The sequence below is a fragment of the Passer domesticus genome, chromosome 6 (assembly GCF_036417665.1).
Source record: "Passer domesticus isolate bPasDom1 chromosome 6, bPasDom1.hap1, whole genome shotgun sequence".
Taxonomy (NCBI): domain Eukaryota; kingdom Metazoa; phylum Chordata; class Aves; order Passeriformes; family Passeridae; genus Passer; species Passer domesticus.
In genome coordinates this window covers 6,671,761-6,690,557 of record NC_087479.1, presented here as the reverse complement: position 1 = coordinate 6,690,557, position 18,797 = coordinate 6,671,761, and the positions used below count along the sequence as shown (strand labels likewise).

General features: G+C 50.9%; 1 protein-coding gene across 3 annotated transcripts in view; it reads right to left on the bottom strand.

Moving 5' to 3' along the window:
• Positions 1-18,797, bottom strand: part of ARMH4 (armadillo like helical domain containing 4) — a 56,798-nt gene extending 38,001 nt beyond the window's left edge. For 2 of the 3 annotated variants that reach the window (XM_064423009.1, XM_064423011.1), the window contains exons 1-4: positions 18,660-18,797; positions 10,841-12,197; positions 9,817-10,029; positions 8,405-8,623 (exon numbers count right to left, since the gene is read on the bottom strand). In XM_064423009.1, coding sequence (XP_064279079.1) covers positions 8,405-8,623; positions 9,817-10,029; positions 10,841-12,146 — 1,738 coding nt within the window. In that variant the 5' untranslated portion in view covers positions 12,147-12,197; positions 18,660-18,797. Of the gene's footprint in view, positions 1-8,404; positions 8,624-9,816; positions 10,030-10,840; positions 12,198-17,998; positions 18,088-18,659 lie in introns of those variants that run through there. The other variant, XM_064423010.1, reaches the window with a different exon arrangement.

Below are 18,797 nucleotides of genomic sequence, written 5' to 3'. Positions count from 1 at the left end.
GCCAGAACCAGAGGAGAGGAACATGAACAGAGCTCTTCCCTACACTGGGTGGGAAAACCAGCCAAGAGAGAACAGGCATTGGATTTTTATCTCTGCAAAACTACTCTGGGACAAGGGTTTTAGAAGGTTCTTGTGATTTCTAGCAATCCAAGTGACACACACCTGCCAGGATGGAGGGCTGAAGCACAGATAGCCATCTTCCTGTCTCCAAAACCTCACAGGCAGCCAAGCTGAACACCCAAATTGAAAGTGCTGAGACTACTTATCACATCTGATGATCACCCAGCTTCATCAATCACCAGGCAGGCACAGCAGAGAGCTGTGAATAATGAATCCTTGCAGCACAGCCCTTGCAAGGGGGAAGGAAAAGGCTCTCAGCTTGTTCCCTTCTCCTCTCTGGCTCATTCCTGCACCTGAAATCAGCTTTTTAAGCCCCATCCCGAAATGCCAACAGCTTGCCTAGCTGCAAGGTGCAGTGCAGAGCACCACTTGGTGGTCACAGGGAGGAAGCTGCACTTCCAAAAAAAACCCCACGAACTTCCCAAGTGCGGGATTTCAGCACAGGGGGCTCAGCAGGCAGCGTGGGCACTCCCATAAGCTGGGAAATGGAAGTGAGCAGCACACAGCTGAAGCTCAAGCTGGAGGTTTGTGCTTCACACAAGAGCCTTCTACTAAAGTCACATTTTTTTCTCCTAAACTGGCACCTTTTGGCCTTCAAAAGGCCTCAGCAGCAGCTTGAAAGAAAACTGTTGGGAAAGAGTGAATGCAGCAAGGAGTGAAAGTGCAAAGCCCAGCAGATTCAGAAGTAATGCAGAGTTTCATGTGCAGCTCAGTGTGAACTATTTCTGTGTGACATGGAATGGTTCAGGTTTGAAAAGCCCTCTGAGATTACTGAGTCCAACTGTTAATCCTGTACTAAGCCCCAAGTACCACATCCTCACATCTTTTAAACCTCTCCAGGGATGGGGACCTGAGCATCCTTTTAGTAAAGAAATTTTCCCAAATATCCAACCTAAACCTCCTCCCCTGGTGCAGCTTGAGGCTGCTTCTCATTGTCCTATCATTTGTTACCTGGGGAAGCTGCAGGGGAGCCCCAAGGAAAGAAGTCTGAGATAAAATAACACATTTTAAGCAGAGTTTTTGGGGGTTTCCAGCTTTATTAATAGAAACAGCCACCAGCAGCCTTTATCATGAGACTCTGAATAGATCCATTAGTGACAGAGGTGAGATCCAGAGGATGGGATTTGCTATTTCAGGGGGGCAAAAGCAGCTTGTGCTTGCTCCAGAAGTGAGGCTTTTCACCACCCAACTACACATCCACGATGATTCCTGTGGCTGAGGCAGGAGAACTGAGACCACCTCACACCTCCCTTGAGAGGCACTTCCCTGGCCCAGCAGGAACCCACAACCTGTGGAATCTGAAGCCAAGCAGCAGCATCCAGCAGGTAAAAACCTCAGAATCAATTTTTGGGGATGTGATGGCTTGGAAGAAGCTGGAGTTGAAGCCACTGTGCTCATAACCTTGCTGAAGGCAATGGAGCTACAGCAGGTTTTCAGCTGAAGAAACCTTCAGTGAAGAATGATGTTTCTATATTTAGCTATTTTCCATTAATGTTTGCAAACACTTGGATTGCTCAGGAGAGCCAGGAAAGCATCATTCTGTCAGGCTGAACACACAGCAGAAAGATCTTGCTGTGCCCTGAGCAGTGAGAGGCTCTCAGTGGAGGAGGACAGATTCACTCAGAGGCACAAAGTGAATTCAAAGTGCAACAAAAAATAAAACCCAAGAAACTCCCAAAAAAAAAAAACCACCCAAAAAAACCCCCAAAAAAACCACCAAAACCACTCCATAAAACAAACCAAAAAACCTATTAAAAACCCCAAATAAATTTAAAACAAAAAAAATCCAAACAAACCCCCCACCAAAAAAATACAAACAAACAAAAAAACCTCCAAACTAAAAAGGAAAGCAGTTGCAGGGCAAAACCTGGAGCTGTCATTTGCTCTGTCCTTTCCCTGCCCATCCTCCCTCACACCAAACTCAGGGGATGGAGATGTCTAAATGGTACCACAGAGGATTGCTGTGACCCTTGCCAGTTCAAGCTGTGGTTTTATGTGGTGCTCAGTGCTGCAGGGTGACCCCATGTGCTAATACCACTGTGTAAATATGTAAATAATGCTGTGTAAACAACAACAGGATTAGGGATGGGGGGTGTGTGGCTCCCATCTCTTGCAGAGCAGGAGGGAGAGGCACTAAGGAGCCTCTGCCAAGTGTTTTCTCCCACTGAGGTTCACTTTCTGCACTGCTTTTGTGATCCCAGCTGATTGTCAAGGCAGGGAGGCCTTTCTAGGACAAATCCTTTATTATTAATGTGTTGCCTTCACGTGATCAGTCAATGTCACCATCCAACAGCCCCAAAATATTGCAAGAGCCTTTGGCAGCCTGGAAGGAGAGCCGCAGGGAAGGTGGACAGGTTCTCACCAAGCACTGCTCCTGTGCTGGGCCATGGTGGGGCAACAACCCAGGCACAGAAACTCTGCCAAAAATCAGAGTAAAACCCCCCTGGGATGAGCTCTGCAAGCCCAGTCACCTGCACTGCAAAGCCATCCAAGGGATTTGCAGGATGTGGTGTTGTCTACATTCTGGAAAAATCAATCTTTTGGGAAGTTTCAGCATCTGAGCAATTGCACAGAGACAGGATGCTGGGAGGAAACCTGGTGGGTCAGATCCTACACACAAAGCAGGATGACCTAACCCCACCCACAGAAGAGATTTACACATCACAGAATCATTAAAGCTGGAAAAGCTCTCAAATCAGAGTCCAACCATTCCCCCAGCACTGCCAAGGCCACCCCTAACCCATGTCCCCAGGTGCCACATCCACACATCTCTTAAATCCCTCCAGGGCTGATGACTCCACCACCACCCATTCAGATGATAAATTTTGCTCTATTATCCAATCTAAATCTCCCCTGGTGGAACTTAAGGTTGTTTTCTCTTATCCAAATTCAAGGATTTCCTCCTAAAACAAAAACAAGATGTACCTCCAGCAGCATTCACCTCAAAATTGCTCTCACACTGAGCCAGGCTAGAGACTCAGTTTAGAAACACAAGACTACTTTAAAGGGGAAAATAATACCCAAAATGCTGCAGAACACACTGCACGTGCTACAAAAGGTTTGCTCCCTGGCTTGCTGCAAACAGCTCTTCTGCCCCTGGGTGTACAGGTGTTGAACCAATCAGCATAAAAATCAAGACAAGAAAGTGGTGCTTTATCAAGTGAGGGCAGTCAAATCAGCCCAGATTTAATGACCATGCCTGTGAGTGGACAGGGCAGGACAAGACAGATGAAGGCAGATAAAGAGCTTACAACATCCTTTAACAAAATGCTTCCCCAGGAAAAGGGCTGGGCACATAGGACTTTGTTTTTCCAAACCACAAAAAAGTCCCCAAACAACAAAAAAAAAACAACAGCAGAGACACTAATTCCATTTTCATTGGAAAAAGCTGTTGGTGTTTTCTTCCAGAAGCATTCAATTCAATCCCACTGCGGGGAACAGAACAACCAACAGGCCAAGAGTTAAGAAAACATTTAATTTCAGTTTCATTTTCTAGACAAAGCCAGCCTGGACCACCACAAATGATGTATTTTGGGGAGTAGGTCTGGTTTTATATGCTACAGTCCCCATGTTTTAGCTCAGATCCTGAGAGGACTAAGAGGAGCCGGAGAGAACACAACTGAGTCCACTCAATCATTTCTAGTCTGAGCTCCTGCTTCTTCCCCATCCTGATCCTCCTCCTGCAGCACCCCAAAAGCTCCCAAAAAAAACCCCCATGAGTGCCACTCTCCCACCTGCTAAAGGACCCCAGCCATGAGCAACTCCAGCAGAAAACGTTCCTTGCCCTGCTTATCTGCACCCACCTCCCTGGAGCCACGAGGGCAAACTGCTTAATCCTCAGATTAAAACAAACAAACTCATTAAAAACTCTCACTCACACAGCCCAATTACATTTCAATAATAGCAGCTGTGGGGGTTTATCTGTGGTTTTCCTTCAAGCTTGGAGATAAGCATCTCCAACATTGAAGTGATATTTAAGTGAACTCTCATTTTTTGGGGGGACCAATCTAAACATCTAATACAGCTCAAAATTCAAACAAAGCCTGGTCAGAACAGGAACCAAGGTGGGTCAGACTAAGAAATACCTGCTGGAGGTAGAACAGTGGCAGAACATCACAAAGAACAGAGGCTGGAGAAGGGAAGGCTCCAGGGAGACCTCAGGGACCCTTCCAGTGCCTAAAGGGGGTCCCAGAGAGCTGGAGAGGGATTTTGGACCAGGGCATGGCAGGAGAAGAGGGATGGCTTCAACCTGACACAGGGCAGTGTTAGACTGGAGACTAGGAAGGAATTCTTGCCCATGAGTGGAGTGAGGCCCTGGCTGAGGCTGTACAGGAAAACTGGGGATGTCTGTATCAAACACTTCCAGGACAGAGAGGGGAAAAGAAAAAAAAAAAAAGTTGGGTTTGATCCAAAAAATTGTCACTTTTTTCACCATTTTCTGCTACAAAGGAAAAGGAGGGATGAGGCAGCACCTGCTGTGAAGAAGATAGAGGTCAACACAGAGCAGTTCCCATTTCAGTGGGAGCAACAAACAAGATGCAAGAGGAAAGTGAGTACCAAAACCATTTAATAATTCATTCTGCACGTGCTTTAAGGCTTCTGTTCCTTGCCAATTTAGTTGCTATCCAAAGAGCTGGTGAGGAACAACAATATCAGGCTAGTTAACCATGCTGGGTTAAGTGCCTGTTTTATTTACACCTCTGCATCCTAATTTAAATTTTTAACAGGGTTGTAGAGATTTAATGAGGCAGATCTTAATCCATACAGTCAAGGTCCAAATAACAATCCCCTTCAGAGCCTTAATTTCTGAGAAAAATACCCTTCACATAAAAAAAAAGAGGTTCCTTGTACTGTGCCACAGCTCAGAAGAAAAATGGGGAATTGAAGCATCTTTTATAAATTGATGTAAGTGGCTACAAGTTCTGAAGTATTCAGGAGGAATTTCTTCTCAGAAAGGGTGATTAAACATTGGAAGGGGCTGCCCAGGGAGGTGTTAGAGTCACCACGGCTGGAGGTGTTTAAGAAAAGACTGGATGTGGTCTGGTTGACACAGAAGTGTTTGGTCAAAAGCTGGACTCAGTCCTGAAGGTTTTTTCCAACATAAGTTGTTCTGTGGTACACAAAATAGTTCACAGCAGGCTGCAAATGCACATGAAACTCCAAATCCAGCCAGCTGAGAGCCATCCTAATTAATTGGGAACACTCCACACTCAAGAGCCACTTGGTTAAGGCCTCCTCCTCTGGAGCCACTGATTTTAAGTTGCCATTTTCAGAGCCTGGCTGCTCCTGACACCACACAACAGGCACAGCAGCTCCTGCTTTAATCAGAGCTCCGAGCACCCTCCTGACCCCTGAACTGTGTGAGCAGCTCTCTCCCAGCAGGAGATCAGAGGGAATTGTTCCCTGGGAAGGTGGGCAGGCCCTGGCACAGGGTGTCCAGAGCAGCTTTGGCTGCCCCTGGGTCCCTGGAAGTGTCCAAGGCCAGGCTGGACAGGGCTTGGGGCACCCTGGGGCAGTGGGAGCTGCTCCTGCCATGGCACAGGGTGGGATGAGAAGGTGTTTGAGGTCACTTCCACCCCAACCCATTCTGTGGTGCCACAATTCTCTGCTGTCCAGGCAGGCTGGTGGCACTCAGGAGAACCAAATCTGGAGTCTGCAAGGCCAGATACACACTCACCCTCACCCACAGCACCAGTCTGGCATGCTCTGCCAGCAGGTTCCAGCTGGAAGCTGCACAGATTCTGCAGAAGATGGAGCATGACACGTGTCCTGCCACCTCAGAAAGTCCCACCTACCAAATGCTGCCAGGCTGGGGATGTGCAGCCACCTCTGCCAGCACCGTGGCAGATGTTACAGCACAAGAATCAAGTTGAAAAGCAATGTGGTTTCTTTGCAGAGTCACTTTTTGAAGGGTGTTGGGAGGCTCCCACAGTGGTCCTAAGCCAGCTGAGCCAGTAGCTCTTTGTACCAGAAGCCCTACAGAGAAAGCTGCAGTGCTCAGGTTGCTGGAGAGACAAAAATTCTAGGCACAGAGACAAAATACATAATCAATTCCCCCAGACAAGCAAGCCTTATCCTCTGCTGTGTCCTGTCCCCACATCCTATAATCCCTTTACAGGATTTCCTCTGACTAGGAAGGGCAAGTAGAACCAAGCTCACCAAGGAGTCAAGGCAGGAGAAAATTTGTTACCCAGCTCATCCCTCCAGAGTCCACCAGAGAGGAGGATAAGCTCATCTAGACATATTTTCATTTTGCCTGTGCAATTTGATTTTTAAAACAGTTTTGCATCCAAGCCAGGCAGGTGAATACACAGATGCAATTAACCACAGGCAGTTTGGCACAGATGGTCCCCAAGAAACATAAAATATAAACCCTGAGCAGCAGGGGTTTATATTTAATGATGAGCCAGGCCTTCAGTGAGGCAAGTCAGCAGGACCCCACTGCAGGCAGCAGAGCTCACTCGGCTCCTTGCACTTCTTCCAACTGTGAGCCCCTCCCAAAGGGCCAAGATCCCTCATTAGGGACCCAATCATGTGCCTGCCACAGCATCCCCCAAAAACCTGAGTGTCCTGGGCTGGAGCTCCATGTAAGCTTTAAGCGAAAACACCCCCAAACATCTTGGATCTGGCAGCATCTAAAAATTCTGAGAGTAAACACCAGGATCTGTAATTTTGGGAGCTAAGCTTGCAAATGCCACTCCACCATGAGCATGTGATACCTCCCAATTGCCATTAAGCAAAAAAAAAAAAAAAGATGTTGAGAGAGCAGAGTTGTAGCTCAAAAACCTTCCTTTGTGCTTAACTGGGGCAGCACCATCCCCAGGCAGAAAGCCTTTCCCCAAATGATAACTGTAATTGTCCCATTTTACAAGATGTGGATTCCTGACCCCGCAGCACCAGGGAACCTTCTGGCTCCCTGCACAAAGGTCGAGGCTGAGCAGAAGAGATTTAGACCACAAAAGCTGTGCCAGCTATCAAATTTACACAGCACAAAGAGTCCCATACCCCTTGGAGAACAGGCACCTGCAGAGCCAAGAAACCCAAATTTCCACTTGAGTCCTCATCATTGAGGGCACCTGGCCCCAGCTACAGCCCACATTTTCCTTCAGAGGAACCCAGAGGAACCCAGAACAGAGAAAACAGAGTGCAGAAGGAATCCAAGAAAGTTGCATCAATCCTGTATTGGAGCAGAAAGATTTTTTTTTTAATGCCTGTGCAGAAGGTCTCATTAAATTGAGAGAGACCAATGCTCAGCTGAAACTGAAAACCCTCTTATCTTGCCATGCAGAAACCCATGCTTCTAAAGGAGATCCCAGAGGGCTATAAAACACTTTAGCCTCCTGCATCACACTGCTCTTGCTAAGCAGAGACCTTATTTCCCAGCCTGAAAGATCAGGTTTTCCCTACACACACGACCTTTCCTTCCCCTGCTGCCACTCTCCCATTAGCCACACATCCCTGCCTTGCCAGAGACATCCAAGATTCATCCTGGCAAGGGCAGAATGCTGCAGTTGGAGCCCCAGAGAGCTCAGGGAAGGCTTCAAAGCCAGCAGCAAGCCAGGCACATGCAGTGGGGGAGACTCCCAGCTTCTGCTGCCCTCCAAACTCCACAGGAGTGAGTTATTGCTTCCTGCAGAGAAAAGATGCTGATGAGCTGTAGTCTAGAGCACCCCACCTCTACTCAGAGGAGAAATACCATCTGGCAATGCCACCCCTGGAGAGCTGCCAACCTTTGCAGTAAAATACTAAGGCAAGAGAAGGTCAAGATAAAGGAAGGAGAGCAAAAACAGGCAGAAAGATTAATTCCTGCCAGGTGGTATCAGCCCAGAGACTGGAGCACAGAACTGGATGGATGAGCAAGCAGAGAGGAGTTCAAGTAGGAAAAGGAGCAAGGAACAGTTCTCTGCAGGAAAATTGTGGGTGAGGTGAACGGGAGGCAGATCAGAGCTGCAGCCCAGCTCCAGGGCAGGATCTGCTTTGCCTCAGCACCCTTTGGTGGGTGTTCCCTGGCACAGTGGGTTACAGGAGTGCAGAGCCAGACCCAGCAACACCACTGCTGCTCCCTAGCCAGGAGAAAACCCACCCCTACCCACCACAGGCACGGGAATTTCAGAAATCCTCCAGGACACTGCTCACTGCTTGCTTCCTGTGCCTCTGAGAGAGCACAGGCTGTCCAACACCTTTATTGGGAACAGTGCACACAGGCGTGAGGCAAACAGAGAAGCTGGGGGCTGTCAGGGCAGGGGGGGCCCTGCACAGGAAGCCCCCTGGGGCCCAGGGGTACCTTCAGACTCCAGGCGCTCCAGCCCGTAGGTCCCAGCTGTGCTGGTCCTCCTGCCAGAGGGGACAGATGTTCTCCTGGCTGGGGATGCCACTGATGCTGGAGTCACCAGGACCACAGTTCTGCTGGCTGGCTCCTCTGTCTGTCCAGCTGGGGTGGAGGACATCCCACCAGGGGCTGGGACAGCTTTCTCACTGGTGACCAGGATCCCATCTGTGAGATCTACAGGAAACAGCAACCATTCAGCATTAACAAGATCTTATAAAACCCAAAAAAACTCCTTAATGAAAATTTAACTCAAATGAAGTCACTCAGCTTTTGCTTCCTTTGAGATGTGACTGCTGTAATGAAACTTTCTCCTCAAGGGCAGCCAGCAAAGGAGGTTCCCCTTAATGAGGGGGGAACCCTTCAAGGTTTTAATTCCATTGCTTTAAGGACTACTGATCACCACACCCTTGCAAGATCAGAGCACCAGCCACCAGCTGAGAAGTGAGCCGAGTGACAGTTCTAACAGTTCATTACAAAGTTAAAAGTTGGTTGAATTTATAATTAAATCCCAGAAGCAAATTCAATTAGTGCAAACAGCCAGAAGAACCTTCTCCCCCTTACAAACAGACCCTAAATTCAGAGATACAATGCAAACAGCTTTTTTCTCTTTTTCTCCTGCAACACAAGAATTGCCAGCAAAGCTGCCCAGCACCATTTTCATTACAGTGGTCGCCAGTAATACAAAAAACACACTCCAGCTCAAAGCCAGCCTCGTGCTGAGGGAGCCCTTGCTACACTCCTGTCAGAAGACAGGCTCCAACAGGCACTGCCAAGGTGACACCAAACCAGCAGGCAGCAGCTACATGAACATGACTGCTTAAAGCACTTCTGTATGAGCTACAGGAACCTGAAAACATCCCCCACTCCTCAGGGGAGGTGAAATCACTGCAGGCTTCCACACCCAAGGGCTTGCCAGGCTCTGGCAGGAGGGTGTCCTTCCCCCACCACTGGCTCCCATGGAACCCTGATGCAACATTTTCATCCTCTGGACTGAGCATCAGCAATCTGTGACTGCCTTGGGGTCCAGAAGTAAGAATTCTTCCTTCATAAATCAAAAATTGTTCAAGTGTCCAAAGCTAAAGGCAGATTGCTAGCAAGGACAGGTAGGGGGGTTGTTTGGTTAGGGGCATTTTTTTTTTAAGCTCTACTCCACTCATTTGGGGCAAAAAATCCATATGCTGGCAAATTCCAGTGTGGTGGATCTCATGGCATGGGCAGAAAGCAGTGGCAGCCCAGGTTTAGAGGGCAAAAGGTTAGCAAAAAAAGTCACATAAATAAGGATGCTGCATTGAGACTGGAGTGTGACACTGGTTCCAGATGAACCACCCCATCTTGTGTGGGAGTGAGTCCTTGAAGCAGAATCCTACCTTCTGCATCCACAGGGCTCCCTGTGGAGGAAGCTCCAGTTGCCAGCAGCACCTGGGTGGCACTGGGAGCTGTCAGCATCTGGGTGTCCTCCCCACTGTTCTCCTGAGGAAAGCTGGCAGCCCCTGCTCCCTGGGTGCCACCAGGCACCTCTGGCACAGCAGCAGCCTCTGTCACAGCCTCCTGGGCAGCTGTTGTCACCTCCTCAGCAGCACCTACAGCAAGAACACGTGTCAGGGCAGGCTCACAGGACAGCTGACAGCAGCAGAGCACACAAATGAAGCGATATGAAAGGAACAGAACCCCATGCTTTAACAACTCCAGAGCCACAGGGCCAGCAGCAGGTCAAGCTCCCAGCTAAGCACAAGGGTTTATTTTGGAGGCACGAGCCTTAATAGACAGTGCTGTTTCCCCAACATCTGGGAAACAGCAGAGAGGCAGCCTGCTGACAAGTCAAGTGCTTATAAATTAATCGAGAAATTAATCAGTCAGGTTGCAGCACCAGCCTGCAATTAGCTTCCTTTCTTTTACAGCAAAAATTAGGTCTTTTGGATGCAGTGAAAGGAAATCATCCTTTTGCATCTGCAGCCAAAGAGGGAAGAATAAAGATGCCCAGCAATTAAAGTCCTCATCAACCTAGAAACATGCCCAACACCTGACCTGCCTTTTTTTTTTAGCATTTCCTTTACATTTTTAACACCAAGTAGGAATGCTGTCATGAGGCTGAAGGTGCCACCTTTGGATGTAGGTGCAGGGCAAGGTGACACCCTCAGCCTGTGGCAGGCTGTCCAGGAGTTCTGCCTGCAGGTAAGAGTGGGGACAAGCACTGGGCAGCCACAGTCTCACCATGAGGTGAGGGGACAAGCCCAGGAGTTGGTCACAAGGGCCAGGAGCTCTCTGCACAGACCCCTAGACCTGAGCACTCTTGTCAAGGCATTTAAGACATCAGTGGCTCACAGGCTGCTGGCACAGCTCACTTTAAATCCCAGAAATGAGAGGCAAGTGTCAGTAACAGGCAAGTTTTACCTTTCCATGAACTCTCCAGAGTAGGAGAGAGCTCAGGCTGGGTATCTGTCACCACAGCAGCCTCCGGCTGTGACGGAGGGACGCTCCTCTCCTCCTCTGCTGGGACTGCACTTATGTTCTCCAGCAAGCCAAGATCAGCTGTGCCTGCCTCTGACAGGTTCCCAGGGTGGAAAGCAGTGCTGCTGCCTGGGGAAGTTGCTGGCAGCTCCTCCCCTTGCACTGGCACTGTGCAGTTGCTCTCCTTGGCAAGCTCAGGCGCTGGTGGAGGGAACACTGGGGAGGGCACTGCTCTTGTGGCATCCTCTTCCTCACCTTCCTGCATGGTCTGGGATGGTTCTGTTGTCCCCAGCTCCTCTGTCACCTCCTCATGAAACGTGCTTCCCCCTTGAGTGATGTCCCCCAGTTTTGTGTCATCCCAGTCAGGTGGCACAGTGTCCATAGTGGGGATGGTGACAGTGCCAGCCATAGTGGGCAGCTCCTGTTGTGTGACACCTGTCCCTGCTTCTGGTTGAAGGAAAGCCTCAGTTGCCACAAGGGGATGTTTGGCAGCCACAGATGTTGGTGGAGCCAGGGATTTCAGAGGGCTCCCTGTGTGGGCTCTCAGCATCTCCAGCCCAGAGGTCACACCTGCAGCCTGGGCACTTGGGGTGACAGGGTGGTCACCTTCTGCTTCCCAGCTGGGAGAGCTGGGGCTCAGCATGGGCTGGGGCACAGCTGAGGGCTGTGAGCTGCTCTCTGCTTCCTCCTCCTCCACAGTGGTCCCAGAAAGGGGGTTTGCTGAGAGGCCAGCAGAGCTGGGCTCCACTGCCACCCCACCCTTGGTTGTGGCCTCACCAGCGGGGCCACCAGACTCCTCCTGGACTGGAGGGCTCAGCGTGGTCACAGCTGTGGTCAGCATGGCCCTGAGGGCTTCATCCTCATCCAGCTGTGGCTCAGTGGGAGCCAGCTCCTGCTCATGCCCAGGAGAGGGGTGGCCCCCCAGGCCCTGGCTGCTGGGCACAGCACGGCTCGGGCTGGCAGGGAGTGCTTCTCCTGCAGTGACAGCTTCATCCAAGGGTGTCCCAGCTGGCTGCACTGACACTGAACATGGCTCCTCAGAAACTGTCTGCTCAGAAGGGCCCAGATTGTTTTTCAAGTCCACCATAGCTGTCCTTTCACCTTCCAGCCCGTTCCCTGCCCAGGGGCCATGCTGGACCTTGGTCACATCCCCCTCCTCCAGAGGCTGAGCAAGGCATGGCAGGCTGGAGGACAAGAGCAGGATGCTGCAGGTGAGCACACAGATATTAAATCCTTTTGATCTCCTCATGGCTGAGAGGAGATGTGTCCAGAAGCCTGCAAGGCTGACAAATCCAGAGACCTAGAAGGGGAAAAAGGAACCAAGATTTCACATATCCATAAATATCCATAACCAACCACAGACCCAGGGCCTTAAATAAAGGGAGACCAAGTCTATGGTCAGTTGTAAGCAGACCCCTCCCACACATTCCAAGCAATGAATTCCCCCATCCGTTTTACTCTTCTCAGCCTACCCTACCTGAAAATGCCAGACAGAAACCAAATGTTGATCTGAAGCCCAGGACAGACCTTGCCCAGCTCCCACCCCAGCAGCAGAGTGCTATGCTCTACCCAGCAGGCATCAGACCTGCAAGCAGTGGTGTGGATCATCCTGTTTGTCCTGAACCAAGTCCAAAAACGATGCCTGTCAGGGCCATGAAGGCTCAGGTTTGTCCTGGCCAGCCCTGTTGTGTGCATTGGCACAGGAGGAGACCAAGGAACAAGATGGGTCTGTGGGGGACAACACAGCACCAGAGCCACACCAGGAGGCTCTAGGGCTGCATCAAGCCCTGGCTGAGGTCCCTGGCCCCACAGAGGAAGCTCCAGCCCAGAGAGCAGCACTGCAGCACTAGCACAGTGCCCATGCTGCACTGCACCACAGAGGCACTTCCAGAGAGTTTCGTGTCCAGAATCACCGTGCGAGCCGAGGGTTTCCAAGAGAGCCCTGAACCTGGAGGCCAGCAGTGATACAGCCAGCTGACAGCCTGCCCTTGGCACGCTCTGCTGCCTCCAGGCACACAGCTCCAGCTCCAGACACCTCCCTTGGGCATGTGCCTCAGTCCTGGGCTTGCTTCTCCAACTCCACCACTCCAGAGCAGAGGACCATCCCATCCAAGGCCCCTCTCAGTGGTCACACCAGTGCCATGCACACAACCAACATCCCCCTGTCACAGCAGGGCTGGCAGCTGCTCAGGGGCACAGCCAAGCCCTCCTGCAAGGGCCTCCAGCCATCAGCAGCTTCAAGTGCTTTCTCTCATGTGTTCCCCCAGTTCTGGGACCCCCAACATGAGAAAGAACTTGACCTGTCAGGATAAGTCCAAAGAAAAGTCACCAAGTAGATCACAGGGCTGGAGCACCTCTGCTACAGACACAGGCTGAGAGAGCTGGAAGGTGGAAAAGAGAAGGCTCCAGGGACACACTGGAACACCTTCCAGTGCCTAAAGCAGTTCCAAGAGAGCTGGAAAGACACTTTGGACAAGGGCATGGAGGGACAGAGGAAAAAGGAACAGCTTTCAACTGCCAAGGAGCAGGTTTAGATTAGATATTACGAATAAATTGCTGACTGAGGGTGATGAGGCACAGGTTACCCAGAGAAACTGTGACTGCTTCTGGATCCCTGGAAGTGTCCAAGGCCAGGCTGGATGGGGCTGGGAGCAGCCTGGGATAGTGGAAGGTGTCCCTGCCCATGGCAGAGGATGGAATGAGGTGAGATTTTATCATTCCCAAGGGAACTGCTCTTCCCTTTGGGCTGCAGGAATAACAAGTATCAGCAAGGGGAGAGTTTGGGGCTGTCAGAACCACCCCTCAGTCTTCCAAAGAATAGCAATGGTCACCCTGTGCAGTCTCACAGCTCATGGGCACCAGGATAAACCCCTGAACTTGCCACACTCCTCATTTCCCCACCCAGACTCCACATCCAGAAGCATCACTCGCATTTGTACCCAGAGAGAGCAGCAGCACAGCTCAGAATTAACCACTGCAGGCTCCAGCATCTGGCTGAGCCTTCAGGGCACACTGAGTCACTTTTTCCATTCTCCCTGAAGCCTCATCCCAGCAGTTTGAGCTGCTGGAATAATTCCCCATCACAGGCCACACACATGCACCAGGTGCTCAGGGACAAGCAGAAGCCACCAAAAAACTCCTCACCAGCCTAGACACCTTTATTTTTAGCATCTTCTATCTCTGAAGGATGGGTGCCACCCATCTATTTTCTATATCCTCTCCGTAGAAAAATAGCTGAAAACTGACAATATTTAGCTCTTTTCCCAGGCTAATTCTTTATGCACTTTTGTAATTAAAAAGCACTAAGAATATATTATGCAAGTTAAATTGTTAGTGCCTAACTACACCCATCTGCCTCACCATGCAGATGAATATAAATCATTTCACCTCAACACCCCTTTAGCAAGTGCCTGTTAAGAGCAGGAATATTGAAACATCAAGAAGTTGGGTTTCCTCTATTTAAAAAATAGTTTTGCTTTAAACACAGCTTCTGAAGAAGTCAGGAGCATTTAAGTGGCACAAATGCTTTCAGCAATGCTTAAACATAAACAGAACTCCAGCTGCACTTGAGAAGCACTTCTCTTGCAGTCATATACATTATACATATGTATATACACATCTGTACAGATATTTTGTAGCTTTCTAGCTCTAGGCTCTCAAACAGCTCTGTTTGAGAGCCTAGATATTCAAGACGTGGTTAGCCAAAGAACCAAAATGCTCATCTCCTCCCAACAAGCTTACTCCATATTTACCAGAACCTTTCCTCCTTCTGGGAGTAGATAACATGGACAATCAATTCCAGGCTGATAAAAGAGTTCCTGGGGTCCTTCAGGGCAGCTTCATGTTGTTTCTACCAATCTGAAAAGCCCTGCTGGTCATAATCCTATATTTCTATAGGGCAAAAATCATATTGGAGAGCTATTTGCTCAGGAAATCCACAACAGGCAGGTGTGAGCTAACCTAGACCTTCAGACTCAGTGAAAGCTGGAGATAGCGGCACAGAGCTTGCTGCAGGATAATGGCACAGGTTCACACTTCAGAGAAGATTAGTCAGGGCTTAACATCTACTTAGCTTTAGGAAGAGGCTGGATTAGAGAGTGTATGAACAGCAGTGACCTGGCTAGCTCCTTAAGCAGAGTCTGACACCTTGCTGAAGCACTTCCACTGAACGCAGAAGCTGCAGGTACCTGGCTGCAGAGCAGGCTGCTCCTCAAGCTGCACCGAGCTACATTTATCCTCCCATCTGGCTATTTTTACAGCCAGCCTGCTCTCCAGCCCCAGCCAGGCTGGAACACACTGCCCTGACCAAGCACCTCCTCTGTAGTAAGCCTGAGCTTTCCTGCAGGTAGTAACTCAATATTTCATACTGCAGGAACTCCCTGTCCCCAGATTTCACCTGGCATCCTCAGAGCTGAAGCCCTGGAGGCAGCTGCCAAGCACTGGCCAAGCTCTCAGTGGAAAAACTAATCCTTGCTTCCAATAGGAAACACACACTGAGGGCAAGAGACAGTGCCAGCTACTTCCCCTGCACTCGATAACAACAAATCCCAGGAGATGCAGTTCCTCCAGCCGCAAAGGCAGCGCAACTGCAGGCAGCCAGGGAGCTTTATCTTCAGCACAGAAAATAATAACTTTTCTTTTAACACCTGGGAGGCTGGAAAAAACCACACAAAGAACTGCTAGGCTGAAAACAGGCCAAAACTGGACATCTCCAGGAGCTACCCACAAGAATAAGAACCATCTACCTCAGTGGGGAAGTCAGGAAGCTGAGGGACAATAAATATAAATTGGTCACCAGCTGAGGCAGTCTCAGACTCAGTTGGATCTTTCTAAGCCAGGCTGCTTGCCTGCTCCATACAATTAGCACTTGCAGTAGTTATTAAACCATTAACCCCTCTGAATTCTGGAGACTTCTTTGAGATCAGCTCTTGGGGGGCCCAACAAAAGCCAGCCCAGAAGGAGCCCCAGCCTGTTACGGCCACTCCAGCAGGGCAGGCTTGCAGGGGACCAGCACAGAGCAGAGCAGATGTCTCTCCTTCAATAGCTGCTCCTTGCATGGACCAGTGGTTTGTGGAGACATGCTGCAAAGGATTAAGCTCCCCCTCTGTCCCAGCTGCGTGCAGTTACTCCCTCCGAGAGCTTTTTAAGAGCTTCACCCAGCCAGCTTACTTAGAGAAAACAACTCCCTTCCCGCCTCCCCCCCAAAAAAAAAACCAATTAAAAATAGCTATTATTTTCTGTCTTTGACAAGTTATGGCTTTGTTTCTACCCAAGTTGTCGAAACAGTATGGAAAAAAACAAGTACCAAGTTTTAAACTGAATTAATAACTCTGCTCTAACAATCCCTCTGACACGGGGAGGACACTCTGCATGCATCATAAAGCAGAGAGCAGGAGACGAACAGGTCAGCCCCAGCCAAGTCTGCCTTGCCTTTGAAAAGAGCTTCTCACACCTCCAAGCACAAGCGTGGTGCCAGCCCGGGCTGCCTGAACAGCCCTGGGTGAGCTCAGCTCCGAAATTCACCGACAATTCGTAAGGGAACCGGACAAAAAAGCTGCAAATCTTTTAATGGGAAGATTTAGCCAAAACATACAAGTCAAACAACTGCCAGCCGTCAAGTGCTCTGTTAGAGGGTGCTAATGTATGCCATCCAAGCCTCATTACTTGTGCTGAATACAAAAGGCAGCAGATAATACACTGCAGAGCTCCAACTCCTACTTTTGTGCACAAGCCCAGAAAAATGCCATCATCTCTGGCTGGCTTTATGTCCTTGCCCAGCTCAGCCGAGAGGACTGGGGAGCTGATGCCCTTCCAGCACACACTTCAGGTAAGCAGACCTCGACCAGTTCGACCACCTCCAACAGCTCAGTGAAATCCCAGCAGCGGCACAACTCTACGCCAGCCGCCAACACAAAGTCAGGTGAGAAAAATTATGTCGAGACAAGCACACACCAGAGGGGCACATCCTCGCCTACCCTTGAGGACGCATCCTTAAAGGCAAACAAATGAGACATTAATATTCTGTATGGCCAGCTTCCCACCAGTCCCAGTGAGGCACCTTAATACATAATACATCACCTCCACTTCCAGCCTCGGCATTCCAGCTGGAGTTCTTTGAGGAGCCAGAGACACGACATGTTTTAGGCATTATTCCCCCAACCACCAAGCGACCGCTCGCTTTGTTCGGAACGGCACACGGACCACCTATGGAAATCCCTGCTCGCATTTGCCAGGAAAAGCTGCATAGTTCTCCCTGGCTTCTGACCCGTGCCAGGTCCCCGGCACCACAGAAGTCTAAGGTCTGCCGAATTCCTGAGGGATTAAGACGGGGAGGAGGGGGTGTTGAAGAATGGGGCCAAAGGGTGCAGCAGTTTCCAGGCAGCAGAAGGACAGAAACGCCGCTCCCCAGCCTGCCTGCGAGCACGGGGACAGCACTCGGGTTCCAAGCAGCAAGAAACGCTCCACAATTTCAGCGCCTCACCTAACGCCGACAGAAACACCGCACAGGAGAGCTGGAGGATCGCGAGTGAAGGTTTAAGAGCAGATTAAATGCACCTTGCCGGGCCCTTTGGCTTGGGCAGAAGCTCCCCAGAGAAGGGGATCAGGGCTGGCTCAAGGCTTGATGACACCCAGCACGCCTGGGCACAGCTCCATCTCCCCGTCCTCCTTAGTCATGTTTCCAGGTGACTTTACACCCCAGAACTGCATTCTCTCCCGACCGGGCAGGGGATGAAGTGCGAACAACCACCCGGGAATTCCTCCCGCCCAGGCCCGCAGCAGGACAGAGGGACAGCGGCGGTCACCCCCGAACCACCTCCGCGACAAACACACACCCACCCCCAAAGACCTCCGGGGGGAGCCCACCGGGACCCCCACCCCGGCAGCCCCCGCTGCCCTTCCCCATGCCCCGGGGCTGCAGGGACCAGCCGCCCGCCGCGAACAAAGAGCCGCGCCGAGGATGCGCTGCCCCGCGGGCAGCCGAGCATCGTCGGAAAAAGCCACAAATCAATTTTTTTTTTAAAAAAAAGCGTAACCCCGGGGCAAACGCGGCTCGGGGGCGCGATGCCGGTGCTGGTGTGCGTGTGTGTGTCCCGGCCTCACCTGGCTGCCGCCGCCGCCCGGTGCCTCGGCGCTGCCCCAGCCCCGCGGCCGCACGGGCGGAGCGGAGCGGGCCGCCCACCGGCGGGCGGTGTTGGGGGCCGGCCCGCTCCGCCCGGCCGCCGGCCCCCGCCTGCCTCCGGGGGGCTCCGGGCTCCGCGGCAGCCGCAGCCCCCGGGAGGGGCCGCCCGCCGCCGCCTCCGGCGTGTGCTGCTTGCCCAAAGGGAAGTTTGGGCATCCAGGCGCTGGGTCCCCGCGCACAACTCTGCCTCAGTGCCTGACCCCAGGAGATGCCGCTCTTCGCTTGCGAGGAGCTGCAAAGGCAAGGCCTAAGGCACCCTTTAGTAGTTTTCCATCTATTGCAGGTTGTCCTCCAGTGTTTTCAGCTGCGGAGGTCACCTTCCCCTAATACACCCTCTGCGAAGGTGAACAACTTCTTAAATAACAACATCCGAATTAGAAGAGCTTTATTCAATTTCTCTTTTGTGTTCCAAGCACCTATTTGGCCAGTACAGAGAAGAGCAAACAGCTTTGCTTGTGCTTTCCTCCTCCCACCTATTTTTTTTCCAGTAAAACACCCATAACTAACAAGAAAACCTTTAGACATCAGGTCCTGGCTCACACATCAAATCACTTTGCCAAAGAGCAGCTCAGAGGCCCCTACCTTGACTCCAAACCCCAAAGATGAAAGCAGCTCAGCTTCCTCTCCTTCTCCCAAGCCCAGTGCCAGGGGCAGCACAGGGGCCCTGCTGCACACAGAGGGTTTTATACTCCCTCTCAGGCAGGACTAGCAGGTGCAAGG